Source organism: Suricata suricatta, chromosome 16 (genome assembly GCF_006229205.1).
Source record: "Suricata suricatta isolate VVHF042 chromosome 16, meerkat_22Aug2017_6uvM2_HiC, whole genome shotgun sequence".
Taxonomy (NCBI): Eukaryota; Metazoa; Chordata; class Mammalia; order Carnivora; family Herpestidae; genus Suricata; species Suricata suricatta.
Genome location: NC_043715.1, coordinates 34,916,654 through 34,936,138, shown reverse-complemented (window position 1 = coordinate 34,936,138; position 19,485 = coordinate 34,916,654). Strand labels below are relative to the sequence as shown.

The window sequence follows — 19,485 nt, the reverse complement described above, 5'->3', positions numbered from 1 at the left end:
ATACAAGAATTCTTCCATGGTCTGGAAAATCAACTCTAAAAAAATGAACTGCTTTAAAAAAAAAGTTTAGCTTTTTGGGCTTTTGTAGTCCTTAAACCAATCACAGAAATATACAAAAAAGTTACTCCAAAAAGCAAATTTAGAATTTTTGTTACTAGTAGAGGTATATATAAGACATGGAAAATGGATTTTGCAGGGACCTAAAAAGATATCTGAAGTCAACTTGTGATAATAGCTTAGAACTTAAATCACTGTCCAAACTCAAGAGATATAGCACACAAATCTTTAATTTCTGGAGTATACATTATTTCCTTTAGAGTAAAAAAACACAAAAGCAAAACACTGAAGCTGTTTTTATCTAGTGCCAAGCCTATAAATTGTTAACATTGTTTATTAAGAATTCACAGTAATTGTCTTGCAGTTTGTAGATGCCAAGAAGTCATGGCAACAAAATTGTAGAATAGTGTTACATAGATTAAAAAAAGGTAAAATATAATGGTTTGAAAAAAAATTATTATAGAATAAATTACATTTTAAATCAGAGTGGTAGACAGGTTTACACGGAGTATCTGTGGGCTGCTGTTTAGAACTGCTTGACCTTGAGAACGTCCAGCCAGCTAAAGCGGGGAAGAAACAGCGAAGGCAAGGAAAGGACTAGTTCAGAGAGGCGGGAACTCTCTCCTCTTCTCTGGGCCTCAGAAAATAAAGTTGGAGCAGATCATCTTTCTTGGGATCTTAAAAAAACCCAAACCCAAGATTCCTTCTAATCATGAACAATATAGCACACCTCTTTTTGTAAGAGGGCATAATCACCTTTGAGAATCACTCCTGGAACCACAATTAGGCTTTTTTCCTATCTTGTCTCCTCAGTTGACACACTCTGAAACCGGAAAGCATTCTGCTCTTTCAACAATTGCAGAACAATAAATATGTTCAGAAGCAGACACTTAGGAAGTCCTTTTAATGCCTAATAATTACATGAAACATGACAAAGACAGACACAAGAGCTGTTACCAAGTCAAAGTTAACGAAGCCTTTTTAATCTCTTGTGATGTGGAATGTGGAAAATCCTTTGCTTTTTGTTAAACCTTTAGGTTGAACACTTCCCCCCACAAAAGGTACATCACACTTTATTCATACATACTTCAGATGTTGGGATTTGTAGGTTTCTTGCAATTTGTGGGCACTTGAGGGTTGTTACCTTGTGCTAAACTCAGTCACAGATGGAAGGTAACGACAGTAGAGGTGTCCTTGAGGCCGTTCACGAATTGAAGATCTTCTCCCCTCCAGATCTGCATTTTCCACTGTATGTAACTAACAACTGGCTACTATATTCTGTGAAGGGTGTAATAACTTCCACAAGATGGCTAAAGTTCATCTCCATTACTAAAATTTATGGCTTTTACTTTTTTTAGTAAACAATTTGTCGAGTTTTCTCACTGACCTCAGAGATAGACTATATATGCAGCAATTAGCATTATGCTGGCAATAATGCCTGAAAATTAGCTCCATTCTCTTCTCTTCCTATGGCGTACCGCCAAATAACTGTTTGACTAAAAAACAAATGAGGCCCCGCCCCCATCTATAGTTCATGGCAGTTCAAGGCTGGCTTCGCCAAGACGGATCATCTGGCTCTTCAGTTCTAGCCCTGCAGAGACTAACTCATCAGAAACCAGTGATCCTGGACCAAATTAAGATGTGCCTTCATTTAATAAAAATTTCCCATTTAGAATTCGCTCTGCATTTTGCATCTTTTTTAAAATTCTGAGGAAATGTTCTGTATAGAGACCCTCTCTTTCTTTAGTTGAAGAGAAAACTAGCTTCTGCAAGTAAGTTTGGGTTTTCTACTGTGGAACACAAAAACTGTTTCTTTTGTTTCAGTAGCCAGAAAAGTTAGAACAGAATTTCTTGTCCAAGATTTACTTGCTGAGTTGCCTGAAACTATGTGCTTCTGTGCTGTTTTAATGTTAAATGTCTTCTTTAAAGGCTCTATTTTGTAGGCTTCTTATGGCCTTTTAAAAGAAAACAGGGCACAAATTTCAAAAATAAAAATACAGTTATGTGACTCAGGAAGCATACTGTATTATTTTCTACTATAAGGTAGGTGTTAAAGATGAATATAACAGCTGTTTTTATAATGGATATAATTTTACACAGAAAATATGCTAGTTTTCCTTCATCATGAAGAATGAGACCACAGTTATTATATTAAATATTTACTATGCTGTTTAAATGTTGGTTGGCTACTAATACTAGAATGCCTATTCAACATAGCTACTGAAAGAATTTCTATCTAATCTGGCTCTGGTTCATTAGTTCAATGAATACTACATTCATTAAGTCTTTCTACCTCCCCAAATTGTATTTTTAAAATAGGAAATTATGCTGCCTTAAAAAACAACTTAAGTCATGAATATACTATGTATTGGTTTTCCTATCTCCTGGATATTAAATTTTAAAAAATAAAAAATGTGATATAAGAAACCTGTTGAAGGGGAATCATATATGTATCATATTTAAGGTCCCAGTTTTCACTAATGTGAGAAAATGCATGGATGTGATATCTTAAAAAAAATCAATGAAATTCAGTGAAACTTCAATTTCTCATTTCACTGAGAATTACTATAAAATATATAAAAAATGAGAATTTATCTCTCTTAAATGGCATGTCTGTATTAGTTATAATTCGGTAAATGGTTCCTTTCCATATATGTTTTAAGATGAAAAATCTCAGTGTAATAACATGATTGAAGAATCATGTAACAATGTATATTTTAATATAAGATTTGTGTAGTGATTCGGAATAACACACAATGAAATACTTATCATAAACTAAATGCAATAACAAAAAGAAACAAAAGCTATGTACACTTTACCAAGGTGTTTACAATAAGTTATAATGTGGGGTTCCATCACAGCATATTTGTATACAAAGCCACTAATGTGAACACTGAAATAAATCTGTCATGTAGGTCTTTAATCTTGATTTAATAAAGCTTTGTACAGTATCAAATAATATCAAAAGTCTAAAAAAACACAATGAGTTTTTATATCATGTTTATAAATTATTGTTTATATACCATAAAAAAAATAAGGTCAAAAGTGCAGTTTAAAAAAAAGTGGAAGTTGTTATTCTTGGTAAGAACTAGAAAAATGTATTGTCCCAAGTACGAAGCAATCTGAGGGCTTTTATAGTTTCTTAGGAATTTTCCTTTTACTCTCACCCAACCTTGGTCACCACATGCCATTAAGATAAACCAATACAAAGGGAGCAAATCGTTTTCTTATAAAAACAACAGGGAACAGAAATCTGGTGACGAGAAGGGCTGGAAGTAAACATAACTACGGGCTTCCTCCAAAATGAATTAAGTACCTCGCTCACAGGAATGAATGGGCTATCGCTGAATGTGACCAAATTGGGGAAATTTCAAAAGATGTCTAGCAGTTTTAATCCTTTTTAAGTTTTTAGTCATAACTGGCAAGGGTGCATACATCCTAGGATTATGAAATCTTCTTGTATAAGTAAGACAAAATAGAACCTCCAGGTGATAAATCATATCATTACCATTCACAGACACTAAAGACTAAGGATCCAGTAATCAAAAGGTAGCAGTACAGAAATTAGTCAAGAAGAAACAGATGGGCGGAACAGAACTCTGGGTCTTAACTGGCACTTACCACAGTAACTACTTATATTCTGACAAATTCTAGAACAAATGCTTGTATTGAAATATGCGTGGCATGTTAACCACTTATATTTATTCAAGAAACAAAAGTGGTAAAATCATGAATTTATAAAACAAGTTAAATTTAGAGAAAAGAAAAACAAACAGAATGTAAAGAAAAATCTCCTTTTTAAACTTATCGTGGGATCAAAATGTTGACAAGCTGTCTCGATCAAGAGCAGTTTTCCTGAAGCGGCCTGAGCCTGGCTCAGCTAACTACTCGGCTCCTTAAACGCTATTTAGTGGGTACTTTGTGTAAGTGACACCGAGCAACAGATGATTATTACTATTTTCACTGAAGGGAGTGAGTTCCTTGGTCGGCTTACCATACAGACTGCCTGAGGTAATAAAAACTCCACCGTTACAATAGGTTAATGGGAAACGAAAGTCCTCCTAGTTTCCACAGGAGGAAAGGGTTGGCTGCGGAGGAGAACGGGTGCTCTGTAGGCTGCATACGTACATACTTAATATTTAATGTCCCCTTTAGTAGAAGATTAAAAATCGATGGATATGGATGCTTGTGCAGAATCCTCTCGCCCCCTGACATAAATTTCACAAGGAATCTCCTCCATTACTCTGTCTTCTAGGGCTTGTTCAGGGCACTCATGTGCCTGTTTGAAAGTGTAGCTACTCTTTTTGAAGGTGCTATTAAATGTTTTCATTGGCTGTGGTTGTGCAAAATCATTTCGGAAAGGCAGTTCCATGGAACTCAGGTTGGTCCTGCTCTGTTTGACGCTGGACGCCTGGGACCCGCAGTGATGGTCGTGAATGCACCGGGAGGCGGTGGACGAGCGCCGCATCTTCTGGTAGTTGTCCAGCTCTTCCGACAGGTCGGCCAGGTCTGCAGAGATCTCTTTGTCCCTTAGTGAGAACAGTTCATAATGAGGAGGATCAAACACTTCCTGAAATCCAGTTTTATTAAAAGCAGTTTTGCAAGCCATGACCTTTTTTCGAGGCTGTTTCACTTGTACTAAAATAGAAATAATGAGAAGGACCAAGACGATCCCTGATGTAATGCCAATAATTGTTCCATGAGTTTTAGTGATTTGTTCGAATAGTCCTGCTTTTTTCTTTTCTGCAGAAAGAGAAAGAGAAACAACGAGGCTTTCAAAATTCATTAGTGAGTCCTGTCCCACATCGGTAAGGTATTTTTAGGTAAAGCAGAACACGTGGGTCTGTTGGACCACAGATGATGCCACCTAAAATTAGGTTTTTGAACAAATAAAACAATCACATTATGATTTCTGGTTAAACTAGCCAGTCGCAATGTGGTTAGATAGATTACATAAAAGAAAAAGCACTTGGTTTTTTATTCAGAAGGTAAATGAATTCATACAATTTGCAAATTAAATTAAATACATGAACATAAAGAAAAAGCCAGGGGCCCCTGGGTGGCTTACTCCGTTAAGTGTCTGATTCCTAATTTTGGCTCAGGCCATGATCTCACATTTCTGAGGTCGAGTCCCATGTCAAGCTCTGTGCTGACAGCATGGAGCTTGCTTAGGATTCTCTTTCTCTGCCCCTTCCCTCTCCCCTAGCTCATGTTCTCTCTCTCTCTCTCTCTCAAAATAAATAAACAAAAAAGGAAAATGCTAAACAAATATGCTTATTCTATCAAGTTTAGTTTTCTGTTCTATGGTATATCTTTTTACTTTTTTTAATGTTTACTTATTTTGAGAGGGAGAGAGTGCACATGAGTGGAAGAGGCGCAGAGAGAGAGGAAGATGGAAAAACCCAACCAGGGTCTCTGTACTGTCAGCACAGAGTGTGATGTGGGGCTCGATCTCATGAACAATCCATGAGATTATGACCTGTGTTGATGTCACGAGTTGGACACTTAACTGACTGAGCCATGGTATTCTGACAAACTGCCACATTGAAGTATATCCATCGTCAGTGATCAGGCAACCCACTCAGGTATGTTAGCACAAGCGACCGTTTGAATGGTTACCTACAAATACTTCAGGTGCTTAAGACAGCCATATTAGATCATATTAACTTCATAGTAAGGTATTTACTGAACTCTGGGAGAATAAAAGGGAGATGAAGTTTAGGAGTGAGACAGTGATTTGATAATGTTTGTAGGTATTCAACTATTACCACAAGTCACATTTACCTTAATTATACACTAGAAAGACAGCATAGAACATTTTATAAAATGAAAAAAAAGCAGTTCTTACGAGTCTGCTTTTGCTGCTCTTTAAGACTGAACCTGTCAGTATTTATTAAACAGCATTTGTATTTAATTAAAAAATACTACCATTTTAAGTAGCTTTCTTAATTATTCTGAGAATAAGGTATCTTTACAATATGAATAGAAAATAATGAAAGAAATATTATAGCAGACTTATGAACAACTTAAAAAACACAGTTCATAAAAACGAATGCTTTTGTTGAGAGTATTTCTCTTTGTTTTCACCACATACCAGAGGTCTATACTCTATCTAAAAGAAACATTTACATTCTATCTTTCCATTTATGCCAAAGCAGCCACTGCTAAGTACAGTTGTAGAAAAGAGCATTTTAAATTTCTCTTAATGAAGGGCAACAGCCACTTTTCTCTCAAAAAGTTGGCCTTGGCCAGTAGTACACTCACCTTTACAATGGTTTTCATCCCAAGGGTACGCACAGTTCTGAACACCATTACAGACTAAAGAATTATTGATGCACATGTTGCTGTGGCAGAAGAAGGTGCTACCTGTGCAGGGAGCTGCAGGAGAGAAGAACGGTTTGTTACTAAGAGCTCATCCTGGTTTCTTTACACTTCCTACCATACAAACAATAAGACAAAGGCTGATACTCTCTGATATGGTCTCACCTAACTTTTACTTAAGGATGCCCAAGTGTCATTTTCGATGTAATGAGGATATGAATATATTTGCCATGGGTCTTATGGAACTAGTATATAGCCTGGCAGCATTCCAAACTGTTAGAAGAAAATGCTGGTCAGGACGTGGAGACCCTGGAGCCCTCGGCGCACTGCTGTGGTAAACAGGACGGGGTTTCCTCAGAGATTTACACAGATTCCCATGTGCTGCAGCAAGTCCATTTCTGGGTACGTATTCCAAACAACTGCAAACAAGGATTCAAACACGCAGCGTACACCCATGTTCGTGGCAGCATTTTTCACCAAGCACACAGCAGCGTCAGTCCGCCAGAAGGTGGAAACAACCTGAGCATCTGCTGACGGATGACTGGATAACCACAGCGTGGTGTACACATATCTAATGAAATACTATTCAGTGTTAAGACTCAGAAGAAAATTCCAACAAATGCTACAACATAGATGAATCTTGAAGGCACTGTCTTGAAGAAGGCCGGACACAAAGAACAAACACGGTAGGATTCCAGGTATATATAGCACCTGGAGCAGTCAACTCATTGGGAGAAAAACAGGACAATAGCTCTCAGGACCTGGAGGAGAAGGGAGTGGGGAACGTCTAATGGGAATGATACAACAGTTCTGGAGACGGATGGTGGGGATGGCTGCAGGAAAATGTGAACACACCTAATGCCAGCAAACTATATACTCAAAAATGGTTAAAATGACCAATTTTATGTTACGTAGATTTTATCACACACAAAAATAACTCTTTGGAATTTCAAACTTGAAATGTTTTAAAAACAGTTAAGATTTATGGAACATGTACCAGGGGACTCTGTATTTTACATAAACTGTTCCTTCAGCCTGAAATAGCTTCTCCTTTCCCTCCCTGGTGACCACCTGCTCGTCCTTCAAGATCATCCGGAACACTGCCTTCTCTGAGACCCCCCCCAGCTCCCCTACGCAGCTCGTGACCCCGTGTTCCCGTCGTGCTCTGTGTGTGCTTCCACCGAACACTTCTCCTATGGGTAAATGTTCGTTACACAGGATTACGGCTCAGTGTGTTTACTGCAGCTGGAAAATAAAGTCCTAGATCAGAGACAGAGGTACCAACATAGTAATACCGTGTATTTCAGTGTAAAGACACACACACACACACACACACACACACACACACACACACACACACACACATCTGAAAGTCAATGGGAGCAGGGCAGCTTATTTTTTTTCCCCACTCAGAAAGACTGTAGAATTATGACAGAAGCCCCTAAAAATCAACTAACCATTTTGACTTCCAAAAATATAATAAAACACAATGTATTTACTGTCTAAAAAATTCTACATTTTGAGAAGATACACGTCTCATCAAGGAAGGCAAACTGAGCACCACTCTATTATGCTGACAGGCCTCGGATGGTTTTATATTTTCTGTTTAAAACTTTCTTTTCAAGGTGTGCCTGTGTGGCTCCGTTGGTTAAGCACCTGACGCTCGATTTTGGCTCAGATCATGACCTCACAGTTTGTGGACCTGAGCCCTACACTGGGCTCTGGGCTGACAGGGCTAAGCTTGCATAGTACTCTCTCTTGCTCTCTCTCTCTGCCCTCCTCCATCTCATGTGTGAGCACACACGCTCTGTCTCAAAATACATCAACATTAAAAAGAGTTTCTTTTCAATATGAAAAGAAATATCTAAAATTTTATGAGATTAATAATAATTGGATTTTCTCCCCTAAAAATATCTTTTTGAAGGGGGGTGATGGTCATAGAGGAGGGCACTTGTGGGGAAGAGCACTGGGTGTTATATGGAAACCAATATGTCAATAAACTATATATTAAAAACATAAACATACAATGAATCTTACTAAAATAATAATAAAGTTAGTTATTTCTTTCCCTCTAAAGAGAAGTCCCTCTCTTTAGGTTAAAATCATAGGAAGCTTTGGAATACCTAACCACATTGTCTACCTGTATCATCAGTAACAAAATGGACAGTCTGGTAAAAAACAAACAAACAAACAAAAAGCCAAACACACACACACAAAACAAAAAACCTGACAGTTAGGTATCCACCTGCCTGACCTTTTGTCTATTTCTCAATTTGGCTCTGAAAATGGACTATGAAAACAGGGTCCCCCAGGAAACCCTATAAACAACATCTGATATTTATCAAATATTTATTAGACTTATAATGTAGGTCAATAGACATCCACTGCATCACTAATCATCAGGGAAATGCAAATCAAAACCACAATGAGATATCACTTCACACCTGTCAGAATGGCTGCTATAAAAAAGACAAGAAATAAGTCTCAGTGGAGATGTGGAAAAAAGGGAACATTCATGCACTGTTGGTAAGAATGTAAATTGATGCAGCCCCTGTGGAAAACAGTATAAAGGTTTCTGAAAAAATTAGAAATAGAATTACCACATAATCCAGCAATTCTACTCTTGGGTATATATCTGAAGAAAATAAAAATACTAATTCAGAAAGATGTATGCACCCCTTACAGCATTATTTATAATAGCCAACATATTGAAGCAACCTAAGTGCCCATCCATGGATGAATCAGTAAGCTATGCGAGTGTGTGTATACACATACACACAATGAAATATTACTGAACCATAGAAAGGAATGAAATCTCGCCATGTGTGACAACATGGATGGACCTAAAGGGTATTATGCTAAGTGAAATAAGTCATAAAAAATACCCATGATTTCATTTACATGTGGAATCTAAAAAACAATTGTACAAACAAAACAGAAAGACACAGAAACAGAGAACGAATGGTTGCCAGAAGTGGGGGTGCAGGTGCGAGGTGGGATGAAATAGGGGAAGGGGATAAATAAGTAAGTCATGGGGATACAATGCACAGCTTAGGGAATACAGTCAATAACATTGTAACACTTTTGTATGGTGACAGGTGGAACCTAGACTTATAGGGATGATCATTTTATAATGTATGTATATGTCAAATCACTGAATATAATATCGTTCCTTAAATGCATGTCAATTATTCTTCAGTTAATACAAAATAACATCTGAAATTTGTTTTGCTAATAGAAAGCAAGTATAATCTTTTTTAAAAAGTTTATTTATTTATTTGTTGAGATAGAGGGGAGGGGTAGAGAAAGAGTGGCAGGCAGACAGAGAGAAAGAGAGAAAGAGAGAAAGAGAGAAAGAGAGAGAGAGACACACAGACAGACAGACAGAGAATCCTAAGCAGTCTCCGCACTGTCAGTGCAGAGCCCAATGCAGGGCTCATTCTCATAAATGCCAGGTCATTACTTGAGCCCAAATAAAGAGTTGGATGCCTTACCAACTGAGTCACCCAGATGCCCCGATAATCTCTCTTTAAGGAAGAATTTTCCAAAGGTAACATTCAACCAAGTTTTAATTTCAGCAGGCTAATCTATAGTTAATCATTATGAACTAGGATTTGTTTATCCTTCTTCCCTTCCCACTATAAACTAAATGGAACTTAGGTATGATGCTTTTCTATATACAGTTAAATATTCTATGCACTAAACTTTTAGGCTTGTTTATTTGCTGGGCACTTAACCCACTTCAGTTCAAGTATAATAACACCTAGGTGACTTTGATGACTAACGAATGTAAAATAGCTAAGAACTGAATAGCTTGGGAAATCATGCTATGAAGCAGATAATGGAAAAAAAAGGATTAGTAATTAATAAAAACTGTTTGTTATTAGTTAACCTGTATACTTTAAGATTTTAATGAACTCCTTGGGTCTCTGTTTCCTTTTTTTAAATGAATGGGATAGACAGGCATCTCAGACTGCTGGTTCCAAAATCAATGAGATAGTGGCCTCAATCACACTGATACTTCTATTCTCAGAAGTATCATGTATGTAACAAGTAATTTACTCAGAGACTGAACCCATCATATGTATCATTTAAATTACTAAGTAATTATTTCATGATTCTTAAAACAATGATGATGTCAAAGCTTACTGTAAGGGCAATACATATGAGCTATATGAATAAGTCATTAGGTTGAGGGCAGAAAAGCCAAAGAAAACATAGGATGGTGGGGAGCCTGTGCGGCTCAGTCAGTTAAGCGTTGAACTCCTGATTTTGGCTCGGGTCATAATCTCATGGTCTGTGGGACCGAGCCACGCTCTGGGCTCTGAACTGACAGCGTGGAGCCTGCTTGGGATTCTCTCTGAGCCCCTCCTCTACTGACGCGGTCTCTTAAAATGAATAATGGAACTTAAAAACCCCCAACAACAGTATGGTAGTATTTTATTTAAGCATGCACTTAGCTAGTGTACCAACTTCAGTTGTGTCATGTATATTATAAAATTATACCCATGTGTGCAGTTTGACATGACAAATGGCCTATAAAACACACAGTATGTTTGAATTCCTCACTTCAAAAAACTGGTGTTTTTTGGTTTTTTGTTTATGTATCATACCACCAACCTAATCCATACCATATCACATTACCTGCTGACCTCTAATTTTACCTGTCTTACCAGTTCACAAATGAGAGTACAAGACGAACCGAGTGAGGTTATGAGCACTAGTGTGGCCTCTAGGCGTGCTGGTTTTGAGTCAAACTATCATTAGCTCTGAAAGTTTATCCATAGAATGTTGTGCGACCACATTTTGATGTCTTTTTATAGTCTCAAAAGTGGTAGAAAAAGAGGTTTTCTGCTCAGAGTTTCTCACTGACTGAACAGTAAGTGGAAAACACCCTCATGAGGTTATTATAGAGTTCTTCTTTACAACTGCTCTCCACATGATTCAAAGCAATTAGAAAGCATTGGTGATATCATCAGGTTTTGTTTTGTAGAAATACATTATACTCACAATTACAGATGTATTAAGCTCTATGGATTTTCAGTGGGTAAGCATAACTGTTTATGATGAGAATCAAAGCATCAGTTACTGACCTGGGATGCTAATGACATGCTTCAATTACGACCTTTAAAAAAACAGCTGAATTGTAGCAATTTATAAGTAAAGGGCAAAGAGAAGAGCAAAAATAGTGCCAGTTATGACCTGTTTTCTACTTCTAGCCTGAGGACTTTGTCTTTTCCCTTTTACTCACTACTGGGTCATGGCATGAGAAAGAAGGGTTAGGGTTTCAGTCCCCCTCCCTTTCTCATGACATGTGGCAATGATGCTGAAAGATGGTCTGTCTTTCCACTAGGCCTGCAGGGGCCTGTAGGCAGTATGTCACTGAAAATCACATTATGGATTTATTCTCATAAAAATAACTTCTGCTGCTTTCACAGTTATAGTCCTAGAAATTATTTTCCGAAAACTGTATCCTGTCTGAAAGAGTGAGGAAGAAGTCAAACATACTGACTGACTGCTATTCTGTATCATTCACTTTAGCCAAGTTATATTATCTTATTCATATCTGTAATCCTCAATGGGTAGGTATGAAGTACCTCTCATGCAGAATTAGTCCATTTATATAATCCTTTTCTGAAATATTGATTGCTTTCATGGATGGATCGTAACAGTCACAAATTATTAAAAGCTTAGAGAAAAAAAAGTTTAACAATTTGAATTAATGATGAGCATATAAAAATGTACGGTTTGGAGCTCTCTAATATGATGAAGGAGATTTCCCAGGTGCCTGGGTGGCTCAGGCGGTTAAGCGTTTGACCCTTGCCTTTGGCTCAGGTCATCACCTCACGGTTCATGGGACTGAGCTCCATATGGGGCTTCGAGCTGACAGCATGGAGCTTGCTTGGGCTTCTTTCCCTCTCCTTTCTCTTTACCACTCCCTCACTCATTCTCTCTCTCTCAAAATAAATATTAAAGAAAACAAGATTTCCAAACCAGAACTTTTAATTTAGAAAACTTACAAAATCCTTCACTTTGATCACATACATATGACATTTGTTTTTTGGAGGGGTGGTTTTCTTGTTCTTCATGGATAATAAAGCTAAATTTAGGATACCGAGCTAAGTCTGTTGCAATCTTTACGTTAGTTTTATATTTAATGATTACTGTAAAGACATCACTTGAGGGAGGCTTTTCACCTGTCTGCTTCTCACATTTGTACTGGTGGAGACAGAGAAATACCTTCCCTAAAACACATCAGAGAAAAATTCTGCATCTAAGATTTAGACCAGTGCTGACCAAAATATAATGTGAGGCAAAATGTAAATGAGTAGCCACATTTAAAAAGACCTTTAGAAACAAGCAGGTAGAATTAATTTTACTAGTAGCTTACTGAACCTCATATATCTCTGCAGAAAAGAGCTAACAGAGCAGGACTGAGGCTGCTACCTTCCGAAGGGTCTGTGTGCAAGGCTGGCCCTTAATCGTGGCAACTGGGAACCTGACTTTCCTCCATTCTCTGACTGGTAAGGTTCATGGCACCTAGAATTTGTGTGAACCACGTCATTTATGCCAAATACCTTCTTTTCTTTCATGGGCCTACAATTACGGTACAGGCAAGGTAGACGGTGCCTATGTGCCTAGCCCCCAGTACCAACTTGGAAGCTGAGCTCTAAGGGGGTTCTCTGGGCAGAAACATTGCACATGTTAGTGCATTTTTTTGTTGTGAGAAATGCACATGCTCAGTGTGCCCTGCATTGGAGGAAGAGAGGATAAGAAAGTCTGTGAAAGGATTTCTCTAGACTCAGTATTTTTCCTTTGTTGATCCTATATCCTTTCACTTTAACGAATATTAGCTGTGAGTATTCAAATATATGCTGAGTCCCGTGAGTTCTTCTAGCGAATCACCTAACATTGTGAGTGTTATTAGGGAGCTCTGAAACAACATCTAAAATATTGTCATTTAACACATATATACATTAGGAGAAATTTTACATTATTTCATACCAAGTCTTTGAAATCCATGATATATCTTTATAATTAGAGTACATTTCAATTTAGATGGACCACATTATGAGTGTTCCACAGGTCCATGTGGCTGAAGGGCACTCTTGGAAAACACAGGTATAAGATATTGGGAATAAATAAGATGGGGAGAGAGGAAAATGGCTCGAAGGCTTTCTTGCTAACCGTATCTTTGTATCATGCACTGCTTTGTAGTCATTTGAAATAGTGAAGCAGCCTTTACATAGCTGTTTTTCTCAAGTTTGAAAAGTTGATAAAAATCTTTTGGACACAGCTGACGTCCACCCATAGAGCAACAAGCAGTGGCAGCAGTTTACTCTTTGCAAATATCACTGCTGAGCTCTTGACATTTCCAACTACTTGAGACACTCACTAAATCCAAAGTAACTCAATGCTTTCTCCTCTTATCTGTCCCACTTTCATTTTCCAAGTCAGTCAGACCCAAATTGTAGATATCTTTGACACATTCTGATCAGTGCTCAAATCTTGTGTATTCTACTCCCCAACTCTTCTTTCTCCTGTCACTGCTCTGGTTCAGACCCTCCTGGTCTCCCTCTGACTATGGAGGTTAGCCTCCTACAGCCTCCACGCCCCAATAAAAGCGCAGCTCTGATCACATCATTTGTAGCACAAGACCCTTCATAACTCCCCAAAGCTTATAACATGAACTCTAATTTTATTTTTTTTATTCTGGAGAGAGAGCATGCATACATGAGCTGGGGAGAGTGGCAAAAGGAGGAAGGGAGGGGGAGAAAGGGAGAGAGAGAAGAGAAGAGAATGAATGAGTGAATGAATCTTAGCAGGCTCCATGCTCAGTGTGGAGCCCGACACCAAGCTGGATTCCACACCTGGGATCATGATCTGAGCAGAAATTAAGAGCCGGATGCTCAACTGACTGAGCCACACCATGAATTCTAATTTTTGTCTTTCTAAAAAAATTTTTTTTAAGTTCATTTTTTCATTTTGAAAGAGGAGCATGAGCAGGGGAGGGACACTGAGAGATACAGAAAGAGAGAACTCCAAGCAGGGTCCACTCTGTCATTGCAGAGCCTGATACAGGGCTTGATTCTACAACTGTGAGATCATGACCTGAGCCAAACCAAGAGTCAGGCGCTGAATCAACTGAGCCACCCAGGTGCCCCTAATTTTACCTTTTAATTTAAAGGCCTTCTAATTCTAGGTAGGCTCCATGACCAGCATGGAGCCCGAAGCAAGGCTTAGACTCATGACCCTGAGGTCAAGACCTGAGCTGAGAGCAAGAATTGGACACTTAACCGAATGGGCCATCCAGGCACCCCTAATCTACCTTTCTTTATTTTTAATTTTTAATTTTTTAGGTTTATTTCTTTATTTTGAGACAGAGAGAGAAAGAGTGAGAGCACAAGTAAGGTAGGGGCAGGGAGAAAGGGGCAGAAATCAAGTCAATGCTCCACTGACTGAGCTACCCAGGTGCCCCATGAGTTCTTATTTTAGCCTTTCTGAAAAAAATGTTTTAAAGTTTATTTATTCATTTAGAAAGAGAGAACACAAGCAGGGGAGAGATAGAGAGAGAGGGAAATCTCAAACAGGATTCACGCTGACAGCACAGAGCCCAATATAGGGCTAGAACTGTTATATCATGACTTGAACTGAGATCAAGAGTCAAATGCTTAACTAACTGGACCGTCCAGGTGCCCCACTAACCTACCATTTTTGACTCATTTTTTTCTCTTCTTTCTTCTACTACTTGTTGTTGTCCAAATCAGCTCTATGCTTTTGTTCATTCTGTGGCCTCTGTTTGGACTAACAACCTCAATCATCTAACATTTCTACCTTCTAAAATCTCAAGGATAAACTCAAAGGTCCTACCTTCAAGTATTATTTGCTCCATAATCAATGCTGCTTGCGAGAAGTAACCTGGATATTTAATCAGGAAGCACTTTGGTTCTGTCTCAAACAGTCATTATCAATCCTGTAAGTGCCTCATTTGCATCTATGTCACCTCACCTAGATGAGGATAACAAGATCCTTTAGAGCAGGGGATGCTGCATCCATTTTGGTATCTTCATAGCAAACAGAGTATCGTGTATGATAAGTGTTAAATAAACGAAAGGAAGGCAGGTAGGAAGGCCTCATAACCCAACTGGCCGTCGGGCAATTTATTAAGTCTTTTAAAATTACAGACAGAAAAGCTCAGCTGTAAAAAAGCTTGTACAGGTCACACATAATCACGATATTAATATAAAATCCATGGAATAATAATATTTTGAAATTATAAGGGAAAAATTCCTAATTCCTAATAAATTTCTGAAAAAAATATCTGATAGTATCTTACTCTTACATTTTTACATTTACAAATTTTGATTTGCAAAAATCATATAGTTTACCATTTTACTCTATTCAGTCAGGATACGAGGACAATATAGAAGATATACCAGTTATTTAAAAAATATATTTGATGTGAACATACACAATAAACTATTTTGGGGCAGTCTGGGTGAGTCTTCAAATGGTAATTTTCTTCATACAGAGGTGACTGTGAGGAAAGGGATTAGTTTGAGAGCTTAATCAGCCCTCTCCAAATGTAGACTGAAGTTAAAGGCCACTTAAACCAAGCCAAAAACATGAAGGTATTTTTGAAAGCAGTTAAAAAAATTTTTTTAATGTTTATTTTTGAGAGAGAGAGAGAGAGAGAGTGAGCGAGCATGTGTGAGCTTGTGAATGAGCACGAGAGGGGGGAGAGGTAGAGAGAGAAAGAAGGAGACACAGAATCTGAAGCAGGCTCCAGGCTCTGAGCTGTCAGCACAAATCCAGATGTGGGGCTCAAACTCACGAGCCATGAAATCATGATCTGGAAATCATGATCTGGGCTGAAGTCAGATGCTTAACCAACTGAGCCACTCAGGTACCCCTTGAAGGCAGTTTTTTAAAAAACCAAAGGTAATGTAATGTGATTTACACTTACAATAAGCTAAATCAACAAAATAACTATTAGGAAGTACTGACAAGTCACTTGCACTTTTACAGGAGATAGAAAGGCAATAGAACCAAGTTTTCCTAGGGATTTGTTCAGGTGAATTATCAGGAATTTAAGGAAACAATCCTAAAATCTGTCCTCAGAGTTTTTCCACTTTTAAGCTGGATTAATATCTATAATGAGCTACAACATCCTTTAATATGAAAAAATTCTCACATACTCAAATTAGTAAAGATGACTTTTAAAGACTTAACTCAGATAAAAATAAAACCCCATTTTAGCTACAAAGAAAATTTCTAAAGAATAAAATCCAAAGGAAATTTGAATGTGTTGCCACAAAAAATCAATTAACCACAAAAGGAGGTTGTAATGAAGAAAATGAGGGAGAAAAAGCTTTAAGACATTTAGAAAACAAATAGCAAAAGGGCAGAAGTCTTTCCTTTTTAGTAATTACTGTAAATGTAAATGAGTTAAATCCTCCATTCAAAAAGCAGAGATTGGTAGAATAGACAATGAAAAAAACCCCTAGATCCAACTATACACTGTTCTACAAAAGACTCACTTTAGATCTAAAGATACAAATTGGTTGAAAGTAAAAAAAAAAAAATGGAGAAAGATATTCTATGCAAACAGTTACCAAAAAAGAGCCACAGTGGCTATACAAATATCAGGCAAAAATGGACTTTAAATCAAAATTGTTGCAAGTGACAAAGAGGGACAATGTATATATTGGTAAAAGCAATTCTTCAAGAAGATACAATTATTAAAAAACCCAAAAATCAGAGCCCTAAATATAAAAAGCAAACATGCAGAATTTTAAGGGAGAATTAAATATTCTATAATAATGGTGGGAGATTTCAATATCCCACTTTTAATAATGGATACAATAACCACACAGAAGATAAATAAGCAAGTGAAAGAATAATGCTAGAGGGAGAGGCCAAGATGGCGGAGAGGAAGGGAGCTCTGTAAACTTCATCTGCCCCATCTATCGAACTGAGAAGGACATTACTCTCATCTGCAAGAGAGGAAGGAGAAAATACGGAATCCAGAAAGAAGAGAACCTCAAAGATACCTGAGTGAGTGAGTGTGAACTGGGGAGATTGGAAAACAGGCCGGCCCAAGACAGGCAGGGGAGGTGGGAGCCCCACCCCAAGGCGGGGCAAGCGCGCGGAGCCCGAGAGACAAAGGGAAGAGACAGAGAGACTGAACACGCTCATAGTACTGTCTCTGGGGAAGAGGTAAAGAACGCTTAACTGCGCTTGGAGAGAGAAGCTCAGTCCATAGATAACTGCTGGGTAGCCCAAATCCTAAACCCAGGTGGCGCAAGGGAAAGAACAGCTTCCAGCCCTGCGTCATCTTGGCAGGGAGTCAGCGGCCGTGCTGGTGCCGGTGGCGCTCACGTCGACATCGGTTTTGAGAGTGGGAGCACGCACCTCATTTCCACGGCGCATCTCGCCCCCAGCATTGGCCGCATGAGTCCCGATCGCGGGTGCCAACAGGGAAAAAATAGCCCCACCCCTACACGATCCCAGCAGGGAGTTGGCGGTAGTGGAGGCCTGGGCGCACGCTCAGGCTGCAGGAGCTTGCAGCTTATTTCTGGCAGTGCCCGGCGCCTCCAGCAACAGCTGCACGAAGCCAAGAGAAACTCATTCCTCCCCCAACATGATCGTGATCCCAGCTGGGGACTGGGAATCCACAAGTTGTGTCTGTGACTGCGTGCACTTCACCTCCTGCTGCGTACCTCCCCTCAGGCGGCACACCTCGCCTCGGGCAGGGGCAGCCTAAATCCCTGCCTGAGCCAAGACAAACTGATCCCTCCCCCTAAGAAGCCAGCCACCAAAGCAAATACATCTCATCTGTGGTAGCATAAAAGTGCATGGATTGGAACTGTGAACCGAGGGGGGCCTGGAAAATACTACTCAGCTCAACCACGGCACAAGGAGATCGGACTCATTAGAGTGGCCTAGAGTGCATAGTTCCAACGGAGCTTGGTGTGCCGCCATTCTACTCTCTGCAGACACCAAGGCGGAGCCTCTGAGAGCAGGCTCCAAGACCTACCACACCAAACCACGCCTATCCACGAGGGGGAGCTGCTTTCTTTTTTCTTTTCATTTCCTTTTTTTTTCTTCATTTTTTCGTACTTATTTTTTATTATTATTACCTTTTTACTTAAATTTTAAAAATGTTTTACTCATTTTCCTTTCTCCCTTTTTTTTTTTACCTTCTTGCAATGCAGATATATTCTCCTGTATCTCATACTTAGCTCTCCCCTCAACTGTTCATACACTTTTACACTGTCCATTGTCCTTTGTTGTCTCTGACCCCCTTTTATTTATTTTTTCTTCTCTTCTTTTCGTCTCTTTCCTCTCCATTTTCTTTCTTTTCTTTCCCCCTTTTAATGTGTTTGTTTGATTTGTCTGTGTGTTTGTGTGTTTCTGTTCCCTCTGTGTTTGTCTGTATGTTTTCCTTCTTAGGGCTACAGCAAGAAACAAGCCAAAGCTTGCATGACGGTGAGTCCCAAATATTGCTGAGTAGGGAAATAAAATATTCAAAGGCACAACAAGAGAAACTGAGAGACACCATTAAATGAATATTTCCTGAAACGACAGGCCCTGGACAATCAATAAGCCTCCGTTAACAGAGCAATATTAACAGGTACACAGTGCACAACGAGCTTTCTAAAGGTGACAAGAGGCAGAAAACTAGCAAAAATGACAAAACGAAGGAACTTTCCCCTGAAGAACCTCCAGGAGGAAGTCACAGCCACAGAACTACTCAAGGCAGATCTAGACAACAAACCGGGTCAAGAATTTAAAAAACTTGTCATAAAATTATTCACTGGGGTTGAAAAAGCATCAAAGAATCAACTGAGACAATGACTAGGCACTTTGAAAATAGGTGTGACAAGTTAATAAAGGCTATAAATGAGGTGAATAACAAAATGGAGGCACCCACCTCAAGAATTGACGAGGCAGAGAGAATAGGTGAATTAGAGGATACAGTTATAGCAAAAGAGGAAGCTGAAAAAGAGAGAGAGAAATTGATCCAGGAGCAGGAAAGGAGAATTCAAGACCTGAGTGATACAATCAAATGGAACAACATCTGTATCATAAGAATTCCTGAAG

The 19,485-nt window shown here is 38.8% G+C and overlaps 1 protein-coding gene across 1 annotated transcript in view; it reads right to left on the bottom strand.

Annotated features, from left to right (window-relative positions):
- Positions 1-269: 269 nt before the first annotated feature.
- Positions 270-19,485, bottom strand: part of NETO2 (neuropilin and tolloid like 2) — a 71,079-nt gene continuing 51,863 nt past the window's right edge. Inside the window, exons 11-12 of the mRNA XM_029924248.1 lie at positions 6,322-6,435; positions 270-4,800 (exon numbers count right to left, since the gene is read on the bottom strand). Of these exons, the coding sequence (XP_029780108.1) occupies positions 4,220-4,800; positions 6,322-6,435 (695 nt within the window). The 3' untranslated portion in view covers positions 270-4,219. The remainder of the gene's footprint in view (positions 4,801-6,321; positions 6,436-19,485) is intronic.